The sequence below is a fragment of the Palaemon carinicauda genome, chromosome 13 (genome assembly GCF_036898095.1).
Source record: "Palaemon carinicauda isolate YSFRI2023 chromosome 13, ASM3689809v2, whole genome shotgun sequence".
NCBI classification, from domain to species: domain Eukaryota; kingdom Metazoa; phylum Arthropoda; class Malacostraca; order Decapoda; family Palaemonidae; genus Palaemon; species Palaemon carinicauda.
The window spans coordinates 30762423-30782579 of NC_090737.1; the positions used below are offsets into that span (position 1 = coordinate 30762423).

The window sequence follows — 20157 nt, forward strand, 5'->3', positions numbered from 1 at the left end:
AAGCTTTTCGGGCTTTTCCGTCGGCCCCCAGAACAAGTCAAGCCCAGGTATGCATCCAGAACATGCTAAAGAAGAAACGATGTTCAGTCAGACAGTGGATGAGTCTGATAGGGACGCTATCATCCCTGGAACAGTTCGTTTCGTTAGGGAGACTACACCTCCGTCCCCTGCAATTTCACCTAGCTGTATACTGGAAAAAGGACAAGACGCTAGAAGCGGTCTCGATCCCCATTTCCGAGAAGATGAAGTCATCACTGACTTGGTGGAAGGACAGTATCAACCTCAGAGAAGGTCTGCCCCTGGCAGTTCAGACCCCCAACCACGTTCTCTTCTCGGACGCATCGGACACGGGCTGGGGTGCGACATTGGACGTTCGGGAATGCTCGGGAACGTGGAACTCGAATCAAAGAACGTTACATATCAACTGCAAGGAGCTACTGGCAGTTCATCTGGCCTTGAAAAGCTTCAAGTCCCTCCTTCAAGGCAAAGTGGTGGAGGTGAACTCGGACAACACCACGGCCTTGGCGTACATCTCCAAGCAAGGAGGGACCCATTCTATGACGTTGTACGAGATCGCAAGGGACCTCCTCACCTGGTCAAGAGATCTAAACCTTTCTCTAGTAACGAGGTTTATCCAAGGCAATATGAATGTCATGGCGGATTGCCTCAGTCGGAAGGGTCAAATCATCCCAACAGAATGGACCCTACACAAGGATGTGTGCAAGAGACTATGGGCCACATGGGGCCAACCTACCATAGATCTCTTCGCAACCTCGATGACCAAGAGGCTCCCAATATATTGCTCACCAATCCCGGACCCAGCAGCAGTTCATATAGATGCCTTTCTACTGGATTGGTCCCATCTAGACCTTTATGCATTCCCCCCGTTCAAGATTGTCAACAAGGTACTGCAGAAGTTCGCCTCTCACGAAGGGACAAGGTTGACGTTAGTTGCTCCCCTCTGGCCCGCGAGAGAATGGTTCACCGAGGTACTTCAATGGCTGGTGGACGTTCCCAGTACTCTTCCTCTAAGAGTAGACCTTCTACGTCAGCCACACGTAAAGAAGGTACACCCAGGCCTCCACGCTCTTCGTCTGACTGCCTTCAGACTATCGAAAGACTCTCTAGAGCTAGAGGCTTTTCGAAGGAGGCAGCCAGGGCGATTGCTAGAGCAAGGAGGACATCCACTCTTAGAGTCTACCAGTCGAAGTGGGAAGTCTTCCGAAACTGGTGCAAGTCGGTATCAGTATCCTCGACCAGTACCTCTGTAACCCAAATAGCTGACTTCCTATTATACCTGAGGAAAGAAAGATCTCTTTCAGCTCCCACTATCAAAGGTTACAGAAGCATGTTGGCAACAGTCTTCCGTCACAGAGGCTTAGATCTTTCCAACAACAAAGATCTACAGGACCTCCTTAAGTCTTTTGAGACCACGAAGGAGCGTCGTTTGGCTACACCTGGATGGAATTTAGACGTGGTACTAAGATTCCTGATGTCAGAAAGGTTCGAGCCACTACAATCAGCCTCCTTTAAAGATCTCACTTTAAAGACACTTTTCCTGGTTTGCTTAGCCACAGCTAAAAGAGTCAGTGAGATTCACGCCTTCAGCAGGAACATCGGATTTTCATCTGAAACGGCTACATGTTCCTTACAGCTTGGTTTTCTAGCCAAAAACGAGCTACCTTCTCGCCCTTGGCCGAAATCGTTCGATATTCCAAGCCTTTCAACTATGGTTGGAAATGAACTAGAAAGAGTCTTATGCCCTGTTAGAGCTCTTAAGTTCTATTTAAGACGAACTAAATCTTTACGAGGACAGTCAGAAGCTTTATGGTGTTCTATTAAGAAACCCTCTTTGCCTATGTCAAAGAATGCAGTTTCCTATTATATCAGACTGTTGATACGAGAAGCTCATTCCCATCTGAATGAAGAAGACCATGCTTTGCTGAAGGTAAAGACACATGAAGTTAGAGCTGTCGCAACTTCAGTGGCCTTTAAACAAAATAGATCTCTGCAGAGTGTAATGGACGCAACCTATTGGAGAAGCAAGTCAGTGTTCGCGTCTTTTTATCTTAAAGATGTCCAGTCTCTTTACGAGAACTGCTACACCCTGGGACCATTCGTAGCAGCGAGTGCAGTAGTGGGTGAGGGCTCAACCACTACATTCCCCTAATTCCATAACCTTTTTTAATCTTTCTCTTGAAATGTTTTTTATTGTTGTTTTTGGGTTGTCCGGAAGGCTAAGAAGCCTTTCGCATCCTGGTTGATTTGGCGGGTGGTCAAATTCTTTTCTTGAGAAGCGCCTAGATTAGAGGTTTTGATGAGGTCCTGTAGTATGGGTTGCAACCCTTGATACTTCAGCTCCTAGGAGTCGCTCAGCATCCTAAGAGGATCGCGAGGCTCAGTAAGGAAGACGTACTTAAAAAGGCAGAGTAATTGTTCAAGTCGACTTCCTTACCAGGTACTTATTTATTTTATGTTTGTTATTTTGAATAACTTCTAAAATGAAATACAAAATCCTTAGCTCATAATAATGTAAACAATTAATGCTGGTCTCTACCCACCCCCCTGGGTGTGAATCAGCTTATATAATCACCGGCTAAGTTTAATATTGAAAAATGTTATTTTTATAATAAAATAAATTTTTGAATATACTTACCCGGTGATTATATATTAAAGGACCCTCCCTTCCTCCCCAATAGAGACCCAGTGGACCGAGGAGAAAATTGAGTTCTGTGTTTACATTGAGTACTGAGTACCTGCACAACAGATGGCGCTGTTGAAGTACACCCCCTACCTGCATAGCGATCGCTGGCGGATTTTGAGCGTAGAGTTTTTCTGTCGGGCAGCAGAGCTGCAGCTTATATAATCACCGGGTAAGTATATTCAAAAATTTATTTTATTATGAAAATAACATTTTGTGACCAAAGAATTCCTGCTGACAACGGACAACGTTCGCCATCGCACAAGCATGGGCTTGCGGATTTATCGACAACTAAACAGCACAGCCTTCCAGCTCATGACCAGGTTCCAGTGCAAGACTGCATTCCAGCACGTGACTACTCGTCAAATCGGCACCACTCTTCAACTCACAACCGCATAACATCACGCAATTCCTCAACAGCACGCAGCAAAGAATAAGTCTCCTTATAAAGGAGGAAGGTTTCCTATCTCGTCTATCCCAAAATGTTCTAGATGAAGGTCAAAGTGGCTTCTCGGTGAGCTGGCAGGGAGCAAGGGTTGCCCTGCTACTCACCAGTAACTGCTGACACCTCATTATAAGTTTTAACAGCCAAGTTTTCAGCTACTCTGCAATCATACCCCTATTAGAGTATTCGGGTTTCTACAGCTAGGAAAAATACAAATTACGGTACTGTACTTTTGAAATTTGTGATTTTAAAGGACTCGTGTTTGTATAACTCGGAAAAATACGAATTTCTTTTAAATCTGTTTTGAAATCCATTTTTAAGTTATGTCAAAATTATTAGCATTTTTTTTATTTGATTTTTATGTCAACGTTTGAATAACAGTTTGGAACCTTAGATATTTAAAAAAATGACTTTTAAAGCCAATTTCTTCCTTCTTTTGGAGCTGGGTATGTTTCATGGTACTGTACTTTTATGCTGTTTTAGATCATGATAAAGGTATGTTTTTCCTTTCTTCTTCTAGATTATTGTCTACCAATCCTGGAAGCGAGTTTCTCCTCCCTTGGTACATATCTCAGCAGTGCAAATATCACTCTCATGAGGGAGTTTAAAATTTTTATTGGACTTTTACCCTATTATCAGACAACTCGAAAAGAGAAGTACCATAATCTTGCCTTAAAGGTAAGGTATTGAAATTTCACCTGTTGAAAATTACTTATCTATTTTTTTTTGGTGTTGATATTCCGTAACACTCACTATTCAATATTTGCCAACAATATGGAATCTAGAGCTTGCCTTTCTCATAAAGTGTTTTTAATAGTAAAATTTTTTTGTATCATGGTCAAAAATTAAAATTAATGATTTTTTTTTCACCAGATAAAGAAGTGTGTTAAAAGGATAAATGAAGTAAAGATTTATCACTATCTAACAATGCTTAGCGAAATGGTTCCATCTGGTATAAAACATGGGTAAGTGGAATTGATAATTCTATTATGAAATAGGGTTCAGTTCCTATGTGTATATAGACATTTCATCCTTGAAAATAAGTTTATTTCTTCAGCAGTGCTGGAATGGTCATTGAATTGTTAACAAGGTGTTTGGAAGCATGAGTCACAGAATAGCCAGTTTTCTATTTATCCGCGAGGGGCACACACCTTCTATGCATTCCTCTTTAGACTCCTGGATCCTTTTCTTTCGTTTATTTGTGATAAATGTTGGTTTTTATTCTATTTTTCTGAGCATTTTTGCTTGTAACTGTAAGTACACCAAAAGGTAAGCAGTTGGTGGAGTAAATTATAGTCCTTTGAAGATACATCCTATGAAACCCTGTGTGATGTGTGCCTTTGTGGAAGGAGGATTGTTAGCAGGCCTTCCCTTTGAAGTTTTGTATTCCCGCTTCAAATCAGATAAACTATAACTCAGAGTGTAACTTGTCTCCCTTTTTTGTAAATTGTCTGCCTAATGGGGATTTATCAGATTTGCACTATACTTTCAACCGTACCTTTGTGCCCAGATCTTGAGATTACCAAACAATTCCTCTTTGCTCAAGGGGTTAACTACTGGATTGTAATTATTCAGTGGCTACTTTCCTCTTGGTAAGGGTAGAAGAGACTTTGGCTATGGTAAGCAGCTCTTCTGGAAGGACACTCCAAAATCAAACCGTTGTTCTATAGTCTTGGGTAGTGCCATAACCTCTGTACCATGTTCTTCCACTGTCAATGGGGTAGAATTCTCTTGCTTGGGGATACACTCGGGCACACTATTGTATCTTATTTCTCTTCCTCTTGTTTTTTAAAAGTATTTATAGTTTATATATGAAAGATTTATTTTAATATTATTACTGTTCTTAGAAATATTTTATTTTAATTTTTATTTGTTTCTCTTGTAGTTTATTTATTTTCTTATTTCCTTTCCTCACTTGGCTATTTCCCCTGTTGGACCCCTTGGGCTTATAGCATTCTGTTTTTCCAGCTAGGGTCATAGCTTACCAAGTACTACTAATAATACTAGTGAAAATTATTCATCTGGCGGGCTCACCTAACTGTTCTCATGGTGAATCCAGGATTAGGTAGGCTGCATTCAGCATATTACTGACAAGAATGAGACAAAATCTAATGTCTTGGGTAGCTACCACCGCATGCTTAAATGGTGGGAGTTTCCACTCAGAAAAAAACTGTAAATCTAACGGGATGTAGTCTCAAATATTGGTGCAAGCACTAGTCAACCCTTCTAACTGTTCTCCAGATAGTACCTGGTACTCCATGCCAAGCTGGCTCAGCACAATCTCACTGAAAAGGCAAACCTGTGCTTCTGTATCAACAAGAGCACAATACAGGGTGCCCAGTAATGTTACTAGATCAACCGCCAAGTTTTGAGATGAATGTTCACAACTGGAAAGACGAGATGTTTTCTCAGTCATGTACTGTACTGGATTATGGGATAATGCTCTAGTACCTTAAGATCATCAGTGGCTAAGTCTCAGCATCAGGCACACAAGCTTTCACTTTCGTCTTATACCCCAGAATCACGTTAGTTGGAGAAACATAATTATGGAGCTCTAGCAGAGGGATAGAATGCATTTCTGCAAGACATTTATGCACACACTGATGGGTCGCAATAAACTTCTGGCAAGTGTGACCTAATGGACCCAGATTTCCAGGTTCAATAGCTTAGAGGTTGCCTATAGCAACTCCAAAGCTAGAACAGTACCTGGCAGCTGCATAGCCTTGATCTGGTTCCTTGCTAGTCTTGTCCAGTTTGAAACCTAGTTGACTGGCATCTTTCAGAAACTGTTTAACTAAGGCCTCCCGGAGCTTGGCTCCCATGAGCTGAGAGCTGAGTGTAACACCTGACCCTTCATTCCAGCAGTTCAGAACTATCTCTAAGGAATCTATAAGAGAACCTGGATCACCTTGGACTTCCTTTTAGTGTTAGTCTATTAGGCAAACTGGAAGTTACAGATTCAGAAAGTTATGTAGTCAGTAGATGCAGGCAAGCGGGATAACTAGTTTGCTGCAGCATTGTCATCATCTGGACAGTATATTACAAGGTTAAATTCAGACAAGTCCTTCAGTATCTGTACTTGACAACTGTCTACCACCTTTATGTTGAAGATGCATCTGTGTTAGTGATCAGGTTGGATTATGAACTGGCCATAGAGGAAAGCCCTGAAGGTTTTCACTTAACATCGTAGAGTGGCGAAGTCATGTTATTTGGTGGAATAATGGGTCTCCCAGTCAAGGACGGTCATAGAGTCGTAGGCTATTACCCAACACTCCCATGGATGCCCCTAGGATTCTTGGCACAGGTAAGCACCAGCACTTGAAGAGAATAAACAGGTCCAGGGTTTAGCATCAGAGGAGTAGTCAGGATATAACAGAATGGTGTCTTCCATGCTTAGTTCCTTCAGATGCTCAAAGGCACAGTCCATCTCCAAAGCCAGTTTCAGTTTTATGGTACCTTGAGTTTTCCATCCTTCAGTCTTTGCAGATAACGATTTTATCTTGAGCCCGTGCTCCTGGAGAGTAGCCAAAACATGTTCTACCAGGTTAGGTGTTCCTTGAAAGAAGCCCCAAGGATCAAGATGTCATCACTGTAGATAATTACCTTGGCCTTTGGGAACTCGGGCAGGATACTCTGCATTTCTCTCTGGAACACTGCAGGTTCATTCTTGAGTTCAAATGATAAATGTCTGAACTCCCTGTGTCAAAAGGCTATAGAGAAAGCCATTTAATTGTTACTGACCTCCTCTAAAGTTAACTAGTAGTATCCACAAACAAGTTCAAGGTTTGTGAAATACTTGAGTCTTAGGAGTTTACCCCCCAGATGCTGAAGCCTTGACAAGGATGGGGGGCTTAGGGATTAGCAGCTGCTTACCCACTGGACCTTTGTGCCCAATTGTTGATCCAGCTAAATTAGTCAACACTTTCTCTCTTTGTTTTGGTTATTCCTTTAATTCTCCCATCTCTTCCTCTTGGGCATGAACTTGTTGACGACTTTGGTTTGACTGCTTCTTTGGATTTGGCGCAGGGTGTCATGGATGGCATACCATCTCAACCTGTACAAATTTAGCCGCCATCACCCTCTGGCAGACTCCATTGGGTGCAGACTTAGTCTGTTAAGAGTCGGGCTCCAGTGATCCAGTTTTAAGTTGCCCATATTTGCGGGTAATGGGTGACGCCAGGCATTGGAGTCGCTGATGGGAGCGGCTAACTTCCCCCACTGACCAATGTATGCCCACCTAATAGATGACTGGTCCCTGCTGAAGCCTCTTCTCGTGTTGGGCCACATGGGATAGGACTGACATCCTCCGATAAGAGGTGGATAACCCGGCTTGTTTCTTCGATACAAACAAAACCCTCTGTTGACGACCTGGAAACTGAAAAGGACCATTCTACGGATGCTCATCAAATAGGTAATTTGGGTGACATAAGGAAACTGCGAATCCTTCTTGTTACCCAAATCACAATAGATACTAATTAAAATGAGCTATATAAACATTTAAGACTTATGGAATGATATTGCAGATAAGAATGAAGCTTCATCAATAGTCATGATGAAGTATATAATGCCATAAGTAATATTATGAATGTTAAAATTAATAATTTTAATGTTAACCATGCTTTGTGTGATAAGGTACCAACAGCCTTGGACGTATGCAGGCCTTCCGACTGGTGTGAAAAAGATGATGTAGACAAACCCTCCCTAAGAAAGCCAAAACCACTAATTTGGCTTGTTGCAGAGCCTAAAGGGAGTACAGGGAATTATTTCAAAATTTGTAAATTTATACAGAAAAAAAGTAGGAACCAGTGCTCCAGGTGATATATCACGCTTTGGAAAAAATAATTTCATCATCCATGCCAAATCATCTACACAGTCTGACAAATTATTTAACCTAAAAAAAAGTAATGACAATATTAGATTAGATGTCAACCCCACTTAAATTTTAGTTATGCATGGGGAGTAGTTTTCAATGAAGACCTGTATGAATTTATGGAAGAGGAGATACTGGCCATGTGTCCACTAATAGTATGGAGGGTTCATAAGGTTCCTGGAACATCGATGATTATCCTACTTTCCAGGATGCTAATGTACCCTTCCATATTGTTATTGAGATAGAAAGGGTTAGAGTTCGACCTTTCAAACAGAAGCCACTACAGTGTTTCAACTGTTAAATTCGGACACCCTTCAAAAGTTTGTAGAAAAGAAAAAATGAGTAGCATTTGCTCCAAACCTTACCATGGAGAGTGTTTACTTAAGGCTAGGTGTTTGAACTGCAGCTCAAATCATAAATCCACCGATAGGAGCTGCAAGCTAATAAGTTGGAAGAAGCTTCCCTCAACAAATCTAGTGGAGAACACATAAGTATAGGGCATGCCAAAAGACTACTGAATTGACAACAGTTATGCAAAGGCATTGAAATCTAAAGGAAATTCACCAAAGCAGTCATCAAACACACCTAGTAGTGCCAGTAGCTCTAACAAAAGAAATACAATATATAATAATAAAGTACTGCATACTAACCTCTCTCAGGCATGTCCTTCCCTGATTTGATGGAAGTTCCACTCGAAACCAAGCTGCCAAGTGTACCTGTAGCGGGGAAGGTGCAAAGACCTGGTAGCTCACCACTTATTAACCGTAAGAGAGAGAGAAATCTTTCTCTCACCCCCTTCCATAAGAAACACAAGAGTTATGACATCAAATAAATATGTTTTGTCTGTTGATGTGTCTGATCAGCCAGAAGACAGTTTAAATTTTTAAATATAAAACTTACCCGCTGGTTATATAAAAGAGCTGAAGTCCCTGACGCCAGGGCAGAAAATTCAAATCTCGCGCTATCGAAGATACGCCAGGTGTACCAACCGCACCCTAGCGGTAGAACAGGTGGAACTACACACCAACTCCAGTTCTTCTCTCTGCCGTCATAGCTGACTGACATACAGAAGTTCGCTCTCGTGTTTTTACTCTCTTGGGAAGTTGTTTGGTGATGTACAACGTTCTTTTTTGAGTTTAAGCTATCGTTGATTAATTTTCCTTGGTTCTTATCTTGAAATCTTTTTGTTTGAGATTTTCTTTATTGTTTTTTCCCTTACTTTTTACTTGTCGGTCTCTCACGTTAACTTTAAAATGGCCGACTCCTCCCCTGCTCAGCGTAGGTGTGTTAGTGAGGGTTGTCGTACACGACTTCCTAATGGATCTATTGATCCTCATTCTATTTGTGTAAAATGTAGGGGTAAATTTTGTTCATTAGATGATAGGTGTAATGAGTGTCTTTCCTTAACTAATGATGATTTTGGTACTTACGATCGTTATGTTAGGAGATTAGAGAGAGATAGACTTAGGCGTAGTTCTTCCCGATCTGTGGATAGAACCTTACCTAATTTACCTGTTCCTAATCCTGTTCCTTCCCCTGTGGTGGTAGATCAGGAACCTACTATGAAGGACATGTTTACTGCTATTTTGTCTCTTGGTGAGAAAGTTGAGTCCTTAGCAGCCGATAGAAATACTATCTTTTCAGAGTTAAAGGTATTGAAAAACCGTGATCCTATCGGAACTGTGGAAAGTGTTTCAGTGTCTGATGTGGTACCGAAGAATCGTAACTCTCTCGGTGTTGTGACAAGTGTTGATAATGTGGTTAGTGTTGCGGAAGGTGCGTCGACTCGAGTGTCTGATGTGGTACCGAAGAATCGTGACTCTCGGTGTTGTGACAAGTGTTGATAATGTGTTTAGTGTTGCGGAGGGTGCGTCGGCACGATCTTGTCGTTCACCTAGCCTTAGACCTCTTTCGAGCTCTCGAACCCATGGGAGAAGTAATGTCGAACGGCTTAAGGGAACGAGAAGCATCATCAATCGTGCAGACGTCCCCTCGAACGTTCCTGTTGCCGTAGCTCAGGTCGTTCACCCTCATCGTAGGAAAGGTGAGGTTCATACGTTATCCCCGTCTTCCGATGAAGGGTCGGGGAGTGAGATCTGGCGGCGAGCGTCGAGACCGCTTAAACGCTCCCATGTTGATTTGGACGCGGCGCGTCAAAACACACAGCGTCGGGAATCGCCTGTGCGGCCAGGATGTAGTTCGTGGGGTTCACCGGAACGTTTCCGTTCTCCCAGCGCTTGCACTCCGGCCAAACGTTCAGATCACCGTGTTCGTGCGGATATGATTCCTTCCGATTCGGACCTTGTAACTATTCATGCACCTCCTCTTCCATCGGATTGGCTTTCTTCCCCTGAAATGCGTGGTGACATTAGTGCGAATCTTCCTTCTAGGAGTTCTGTTGATCCGAAATGGACTGCGCTTTTGTCTATGAAGGAACAACTCTCTTCGTTGATGGATTCTTATCAACCAAGTGTTGGCGTTGTGTCTGGGCGTTCGATGTCAGACCAGTTATCGCACAAACGTTCGATGGTATATGGCCTTGACGAGTTATCACTTAGACGGTCTCCCATTCACAGTGTTCAACGCCAGGTTGATTTTGATGAGTCGCGTCAGAGAGTTTTGGTTGACCAGTTTGCGTTTTCTGGTCGCGGGGAAGAGCGTCGGCGTCGACAAGTGGACGAGACGCGGCAACAATTTGAAGTAGTGGATCGCCCGCGGCAACAACTTTTGGACGCGGCGCGTCAAAACATTGGTTTACAGCGGCGACATCCTGACTCCTTTGACCGCTCGCAGCAACAGTCCTCGGACTTTACGCGACCTCGCGACGATCTTCAACAGTTACCTTCTGATTTCAAGCGTTCTTCTGTTCAACAACAGTTGAATTCTAAGCGGTCTAAGCAGTTGTTGGTTGAGGATGATCGTCTACATGTCCGTGTTTCGCATCAATCTACTTCTACTTCTCCCCACCAAATTGACTCAGATGTTGGCCTTGACAGGCAGTCCCATCCAGACGTTGTTCCTTCAGTTCAGGCTGCAGCTGTGGCTGCACTGCCAGAAGACGAACCAGAGGAAAAGTCGGATGAGGATAATCCTATTGAGGAAGTCTCTGAGAATGAGGAGGAGAAGCATTATCAGCATGCTGTGGACCTTCGCAAGTTTATGCTTATTTTGACTGGAATTTTCCCGGATTCTTTTACCCCTGTGGCCCCTCGTTCTCCGCCTTCTGAATTCATCTTAGGTAAAGCTACTAAGGTTCCAGTTTACACCAAGATGGTTCTTTCTCGATCTTCTAAGCGGGCCTTGAAGTTAATGGGTTCTTGGTTGGACTCCAAGAAAGCTTTTGGCAAGACGGCCTTTGCCTTTCCTCCCGCTAGGTTAGCCTCTAAATCTAGTGTGTGGTATGAGACTGGTGAAGTGTTGGGCTTGAGTTTTCCTTCGTCTGCCCAAGGGGATTTTTCAAGTTTGGTAGATGCTTCTCGTCGTCTTGCCTTAAGGAAGACGAAGATTTGGTGGTCCATTCCAGAGTTCGACCATTTGCTTAAAGGTCTTTTCAGGGCCTTCGAAGTTTTTAATTTTTTGGACTGGGCTTTGGGGGCTTTGAGTAAGAGGGTCTCTGATATGACGGAAACGGACACTAGTGGTTTGGTTCATTTGATGTCCTGCTTGGACAAAGGTGTGAGAGATGGCTCCAACGAACTTGCTGCCTTGTTTACAGCTGGAATTCTCAAGAAAAGGGCCACGATGTGCTCCTTCCTCTCCGCAGGAGTGTCTCCCTATCAGAAGACAGGCCTTCTTTTCGCACCTTTGTCTAATTCTTTATTTCCTCAGGATTTAGTGGGCGAGGTGGCTACTGCTCTCACTCAGAAGGCCACACATGACTTAGTTACTCATTCGACTAGGAAAGTTTTGCCTCCGTCTTTCTCCTCTCGAAAACCTAAGGAATCTTCTTCTGGGTTTCGTCCTCAGTCCTTTCGTGGGAAGCCCTCTGGGAGAGGCTCTTTTAAACCAGAAGGAAGGAAACCTAGAGGCAGAGGGGGCAAGTCCGGCCGAGGTAAAGTCTGACTGCCCTCTCCTTCAGACAGCAGTGGGGGCCAGGTTGACTCACTTTTGGGAGGCTTGGGAGAGGAATGGAGCGGACCCCTGGTCCGTCCAGGTGTTAAAGGAAGGCTACAAGATCCCCTTCCTGACCAATCCTCCTTTAGTCACAGATCCAGTGGATCTTTCGCCCAAATACAGAGAGGGTCCCAAGAAACAAGCCATGCTTCTACAGATGTCTCTTTTATTAGAGAAACGAGCAATAGAGGAAGTGCAAGATGTTACGTCTCCGGGGTTTTACAACCGCCTTTTTCTAGTACCCAAGAGTTCCGGGGGGTGGAGACCGGTTCTGGACGTAAGTGTGCTCAATGGTTACGTCAAAAACTCGACGTTCACCATGGAGACTCAGAAAACAGTTCTGGCAGCTGTGAGGAAGGACGATTGGATGGTCTCTTTAGATCTTCAGGATGCCTATTTCCACCTTCCGATTCATCCCAGCTGCAGACGTTATCTGAGGTTCATGGACGGAAACAAGGTCTTCCAGTTCAGGGCTCTTTGTTTCGGACTTTGCACGGCTCCTCTATTGTTCACCAAGATCATGCTGAACGTGGCAAGCATGCTGCATTCGAGGGGAATCAGGGCCTCTCTGTATCTGGACGATTGGCTGATAAGAGCCTCCTCAGCCGATTGTTGTTTGAAGGACCTCAAGATGACTTTGGATCTCTCCAGAGAACTGGGTCTCCTGGTGAGCTCGAAAAAATCACAACTCATTCCATCCCAGGAGATTCTTTATTTGGGGATGGAGATTCACAGTCGGAGTTTTCGGGCTTTTCCGTCGTCGGTGAGAATCCAAGCAGCCCTCCTAAAAGTACAAACGTTCCTGAAGAGAGATCTTTGCTCCGTCAGAGATTGGATGAGCCTGCTGGGGACTCTCTCGTCGTTAGAGAAGTTCGTGACCCTGGGGAAGTTGTTCTTGCGTCCTCTTCAGTTTCATCTCAACCGCCATTGGAAGAAAGGGGACAGCCTCGACAGGGATTGCATTCCCATCTCGACTTCCATCAAGTCTCATCTTCAATGGTGGAACAACGAGCCCAGACTGAAAGAAGGCTTGTCTTTACTTCAGAGGAACCCAAACCTCGTGTTGTGTTGCGACGCCTCCAACTCGGGGTGGGGAGCCACTCTAGAGAAGCAGGAACTTTCGGGGACTTGGACGGTAGAGCAAACCTCTCTCCACATCAATCAAAAAGAGCTTTTAGCTATTCATCTGGCTCTCATCGGCTTCGAAAAGCAGATCAGGGGCAAGGTAGTCCAAGTCAATTCGGACAGCACGACAGCTCTGGCCTATATTGCGAAACAAGGCGGGACCCACTCTTGGCCTCTGTTCGAGATTGCAAGACTGCTCCTCATCTGGGCGGAGGAAAGGAAGGTGACTCTTTTGACGCGGTTCATCCAGGGAGTCAACAATGTGAGCGCAGACAGACTCAGCAGGAAAGGTCAGGTTCTCTCCACGGAATGGATTCTGCACCCGGACATCTGCAAGAGTCTGTGGCGGTTATGGGGTCGACCTCTCGTGGATCTCTTTGCCACCGCGAAGACCAAACGACTAGAGTGTTATTGCTCTCCGGTTCCAGATCCCGAAGCTTTTCACATAGACGCTTTTCTGATGAACTGGTCACACATGGAGGTTTATGCCTTTCCTCCGTTCAAGATCCTTTACAAAGTGATTCAGAAGTTCGTTTCACACGAGGAGACCAGAATGACACTGATAGCTCCGTTCTGGCCGTCAAGGAGCTGGTTTCCAGAGGTACTGGAATGGATGGTGGATGTCCCGAGAAGCCTTCCCATGAGACCCGATCTTCTCAGACAACCTCACTTGGCCCGAAATCATCAAAACCTCCGAGCTCTACGTCTGACTGCCTTCAGACTATCGAAAAACTCGCTAGAGCTAGAGGATTTTCGAAGAAGGCAGCCAAGGCAATTGCAAGGGCAAGAAGGTCTTCAACCATCAAGGTGTATCAGTCCAAGTGGGAGTTGTTCAGGGAATGGTGTAGAACTAACGCGATTTCCTCTTCCAGTACATCGCTTTCCCAAATAGCAGATTTTTTCTTGGACCTTAAAACTAAGCATAACTTCTCGTCATCAACTATTAAAGGTTACAGGAGTATGTTGGCGACGGTTTTTCGACACAGGAACCTAGACCTTTCTGATAATAAGGATCTACGAGATTTACTTAGGTCTTTTGATACGACCAAGATGATTCAAACGGCTCCCATCGCCTGGAATTTGGATGTTGTCCTTAAATTTCTCATGAGTGACAGATTTGAGCCTTTACACTCGGCTTCATTTAAGGACTTAACCTTGAAAACCCTTTTTCTAGTTACCCTCGCCACTGCGAAAAGAGTTAGTGAAGTTCACGCTTTAAGCAAGAACATTGGTTTTCGGAATGGGAAAGCCATTTGTTCTTTGCAACTGGGGTTTCTGGCCAAGAACGAAAACCCTTCTCGACCATGGCCCAAATCCTTCGAGATTTCTAACCTTTCGGATTTGGCTGGCGATGAATTGGAAAGGGTTCTCTGTCCAGTTAGAGCTCTACGTTGTTATGTGGACAGAACTAAGAATCTGAGAGGTAACTCAGACGCTCTGTGGTGTGCAGTTCGGAAACCCTCGATGCCCATGTCCAAGAATGCCTTGTCTTTTTTCGTTAGATTGTTGATTCGAGAAGCTCATGCTCAGTGTGATGAGTCGGATCAGAGGCTCCTCAAAGTCAAGACACATGAAGTCAGAGCGGTAGCGACTTCAGTGGCCTTTAAACAGAACCGTTCTCTGCAAAGTCTGATGGATACAACATTTTGGAGAAGTAAGTCTGTTTTTGCATCCCATTATTTGAAGAATGTTCAGACTCGCTATGAGGACCTTTTTACGTTGGGTCCTTTTATTGCTGCTAATGCGATAGTAGGTGAATGATCTACCACTACGTTCCCTTTTTTCCTAATACCCCTTTTCTATCTCTTGGAACTCGTTTTTTATGGTTGTTTGTGGAGATTGGGCGTCAGTCTTCCGCAATCTTTGATTTGGCTAGGTGGTCATTTTGTTCCTTGAGTGCACCCGGAACAAGGGTATTGGTTGAGGTCCTGTCATGTTATAGGTGTTTGTACCATTTGACAGCTCCTAGAGATTTTCAGCCCGAGTGGATTACTGGATCTCTTAAGGATAGCGGACGAAATGAGGCAGAGTATCATTGCTGTCAGCTTCCTTATCAGGTGAGAACTGCTTAAGTTTATTGTATGTAACCCTTAAGTGAATTTTCTGTATGTAGCTGTCTCTGACCCGCCACCAAGGGGTGTCAATCAGCTCTTTTATATAACCAGCAGGTAAGTTTTATATTTAAAAATGATATTTTCATAATAAAATAAATTTTTGAATATACTTACCCGCTGGTTATATAAATTTAACACCCTCCCTCCTCCCCTCTAGAGACTACCTATGGTATGGCTATGAGGCATGGAAGAACTGGAGTTGGTGTGTAGTTCCACCTGTTCTACCGCTAGGGTGCGGTTGGTACACCTGGCGTATCTTCGATAGCGCGAGATTTGAATTTTCTGCCCTGGCGTCAGGGACTTCAGCTCTTTTATATAACCAGCGGGTAAGTATATTCAAAAATTTATTTTATTATGAAAATATCATAATTCAGAAATTCAAGTTGAGGTCCACCATCCCCCACAACAATTAGATCAAAAGGTCAAAAATAAAAACACAAATGCAAAACCCTGTCTATCAAGACCCTCTCTAATAAAATCACAGGGAAATATTGTTAGATCAAAGATTGCTAATGAGAAGGTTTCATCCAAGGTGTCTTCCAAACATAAACCATAGTTTTTTCCTCCATAGTCAGGGTTTAAGGGCCAAATATGAAGAACTTGAGCTCCACATTCATGAGCTTTCTCCTATAGTTATATGTCTACAGAAGACCAAACTTGATCATAATACTCCTTGTCCTTGCGAATATATTAGCTACAGGACACCATATGATCAAAGAGTAGGGAGCCATGGCGGAAGTCTTATATACGTTCGTCAAGGTGTTTCCCAAATATCTTTATCTATTTTTTACACCTCTGCAGGCAAAGGTTGTACAGATTGATATAGGAAGCAAATACACCATTTTTTCTCTTTACTTGTCATGGGTGACTTAAATGCTAGATTGGGCGCTGGAGAGGTAGGTGTTATTGGGAAGTATGGCGTACCAGGTGAAAATGAGATTGGAGAGTTACCTTTAGACCTTTACCGGATGTCTTCTATTGTTCGGTGTTGGTTTAGGTTGCAAAGACTCCCTAAATCTTTAGCTTGTCAGACTGCAAACCTTGTAAGGCATTATAGATATTTTAAGTTGCACCCAAAATCTCCTCAACCTTATGGTTTCCGGGTAAAAACATCATTAGACGGTCTAGATATAGGTAGAAATAAAGTGCTCCCATGTAGAATATCATCAACTCCTCCATGAAAATTACCGGATATATCTTTTTGTAAATATGTTATTGGTATAAAAAAGAACATGACTGACTTAGAAGCCAGGTTGCTCTTTATGGAACATGTTGAAGAACACAGGGAATCAACTTATACTGTACATATACTGATGGCTCTAAATCTTATGCTGGTACTGGATTTGGAGTATAAAGTAGTGCTTTTATTTGTAGAGGTGCACTTCCTCTAGCATCTTCTATATTTACTGCCGAACTATATGGCATACTAACCTCTGTTGAGAAAATAGCGTTAAAAGATGAGGGCAATTTTACCATTTTTTTAGCAATGCAAAAAGTGTCGTACAATCTTTAGAAGTTTTTAATTCCAATAATATTATAGTTTTAAAGATTTTAGAGTGGCTTTTAATTATTGGCATGAAAGGTATAATAGTTCGATTCTGCTAGGATCCGGCACACGTAGGTGTGTCTGGGAATGAGAAGGCGGATTCGCTGGCAAAGAGTGCTGCAGCTGAGTGCTACCAAGAAGGTATCCCATTCCCAGTAATAATTTTTTACCTACAATTAAGAATTTTATTCATAATAATGGGCAACTGCATCGGGATAGTTTACTTGAAACTAAAACTAGAGAAATTAGTAATGTTATATCCCCTTGGAGGTATAACGGGATGCCCCAAAAGAGGTAGACTACTCTTTGTCGGCATTGGTCACACTCAGGTAACACATGAGTTTTTGCTAGCTGGCCAACATCAACGATATTGCGACGACTGTTTGGTACTATCGACAGAGAGGCATTTGTTAACCAAATGTCCCTCCTATAGTAGTGAGAAAAATAGATATCTGTTTGAGGCTCGAGTTGGGGATGGCAGGTTCATCCTTGGCAAGATTCTGGGACAGGATGTGTCTTACCATGCTAGTGTTATTTTTAGCTTTATTTCAGAAGCAGGTCTTCTGAAAGATATTTAACTTTTGAAATGACATCTTTGCTTTTATGGTTTTAATTTAATATTCTTTTATTTTTTATTTACAATAAACGATATTGGCGTCAATGACCTTAGATGTCAGGATGTCAGAAAACCTCAAATCATTCAATAAATCAATCAGAGACCATCACCTAATTCAGTCTATGGTAGTCCACACACAAATGTATACTTTTGTCCTTCTTGCAGACTGGAACAATGGACAAAGACCAAGAAATGCTGGGTTCAATAATACCCAGTTCATACAATTCCTTGCATCATTCCTTAATGGGGTCGGCAGCAGGTTTTGCAAACTGTTGGACCCTCTGATAGATAGGTGTCTCATCATACAGTAGGATGCATAATGGTGTGTTTGCTCACTCTCCGACTTTATCACCAGTACTGTTTGTCGCAAGAGGGCAGTAAGTATCGGATAGAACTGCTCCTTCTTAGAAGAAACCAGTTCATCTGAGATGGACAGGCTGTCTATCTTTTTCAATATGCGTAGTTTAGGTGTCAGGTTACACTCGTGCTCCATCAGGCAGGATAGAGGAGCATCCACCACTACCATGGTGAATACCTTCTCCAAGAGGTCACCCTTCTTGATCTTGGTATTTCCTTCGGGTAAACCCTTAACTAAAACTAAGGCTTTGCCATCTATCAGTTCTAGGATGCCAGGTATCACTGTAACTTTACTTGAAAGACTAGGAGTTATGATGTTGCCATCATAGTACATCTCCAGCAAACAGTTGGGCAGACAAGCAGGCCAACTAAAAGACATGTTAAGCCCCTAAGGAAAAGCTGCAGTTACAGAAGCAAGTACAGGCTCAATACTGTACTGGCAATCCTAGTTGAATCAAGTGTGTGAACCTCAAAGGAGTAAAGCACTTGTTGGCAACAGGGTTCATGTACTGGCACGTAATATTCCCAAAGTGGCTTTCTTGTATTACTGCCAACAGTTAGCTGATTCTTGAACCTGTCAACTACCACCACATTTGCCCTAAAAACTAGTAACTCAGTACCAGGTACTTAACCATAGTTCCTGAAGGCACTACATGGAACACACTCAGGACGAATGTCATTCCATGGGAGTCATTAGTACAGTGCCTTAGGTCTTAGGTCCTGTTTGCCCTAAGCCCTGGAATCTGATAGTGTTGGGCACCATCTGCAGCTATTTCAGTACCACACTCGATGACAGGAGATTGATCTCAGCTCCTGAGTCAATGAGAGCATCAAACACAAGATGAAACATCAGACAAGGTCACTGGAATAACTAAATAACTATGAGTGGGGCAGTTGTCAATTGTGCCAGGTTAACCCTATGTTTTTGCTTCATTCTTAAGAAGTTTGTAGAAGATTAGGACAGGTTATTACTGGCCAGTCTTAAAAGTGTCATTGGATGCACAATGACCTCAGCAGGTGCAGGACATACTACCAAGTGGTCTGATGACAGGTAGAGACATTGGTGGTGGCCGGGGAATGATTCAGCCAATTTTCCAGTTCACTTGGAACAGTTCTGAAGAGGGAACTTCCACCTCAGCTCCTTCCAGTGTACGCTACTTTGAGTCTAAAGAAACTGGTACAGATATGCCAATAGCACAGCGTAAATCTTCAGTAGTTCGCCTTCCTTCCCGGTGGCATTGCTGAAACGAGGTCTCATTCCGGTATCCAGTCTCTCAGACCCTGGAAGAGACCCTTCGTCATCTTGTAGGAAGTTTCAGACCCCCCATAAACTGAAAAAGCCTGTTTAATCTCCTCAGCCAGGAACCTTTCCAGTTCAGTTGTTCACCGACTGGAGCTTCCCTTAGGTTATCTGCTGAGCAATATGTCTCAAAATCCCTCAGGAACTGGGAGAAGCGGGGGCCATTTTCTAATTGGAAAACTCCAGGCTTGGTGCTATTTCTCAAGTTGATACCCTTGACCTGGCACAGATGGCAGGCTAACCATAAGTTTCTGGCTTCTTCAGTGCTGACGCTAGAGCATGATCTGGAGTGATCGCCAGATGAATCACTGTCAGGATCTTTCTCGATGGATGACTCCTGTGTTACTGACTGAACCGGTTGGTCTGGTTTCCTCTCGACCTTGGCCTTGGGCATCTAACTCAACAGTAGCTGCAGGGGCCACTTCAGGTCTTCTGTACTGATTCTGGTAAGCCAGGAACTGACTCCCACTCCATTGATATGTGTCTCAAGCAGGCTAATAGTTGGAGCAGCAAGTGTGGGGACAAGAGGTTCAAAAAGTTCTGTAGACTCCCAGAAACTTACAACAGGTGGATGTGATGTAGGGAACCCTGAAGGGGGCTGGAGTCCACCAATCGCTCAATCCTCTCGTCACTGGGAGTGGTAGACCGATAACATTCGGCCAAGCCAGTAAAGTGGAGGCAGCACTGGTTACCGTTGTCGTGACCCCAGTGGCCACAGGTCTTGATAGTCTCGTGTGTTGTCAACTGGAGTTTCACAAGTGACCTGAGGCTCTCGATAGTAGGTGCTGGGGATGTAGTTTAATGAAAGTTTGGTTTCCTTTTAATTTGTTATTTGCTGAATTTAATTAGCATTATGTTTAATTTTTTGTTGTAACGATTCGGTACCTAGGTACTATACTAAGAGGTGACCTGAGTACTTTTTTAAAAACTTAAATTTCTTATCACCTTACTTCAAGACTCATCTCCATCT

The 20157-nt window shown here is 43.4% G+C and overlaps 1 protein-coding gene across 1 annotated transcript in view; it reads left to right on the forward strand.

Moving 5' to 3' along the window:
• Positions 1–20157, forward strand: part of LOC137651487 (repetitive organellar protein-like) — an 89916-nt gene that overhangs the window by 26157 nt on the left and 43602 nt on the right. Inside the window, exons 3-4 of the mRNA XM_068384711.1 lie at positions 3667–3824; positions 4020–4111. Coding sequence (XP_068240812.1) covers positions 3667–3824; positions 4020–4111 — 250 coding nt within the window. The remainder of the gene's footprint in view (positions 1–3666; positions 3825–4019; positions 4112–20157) is intronic.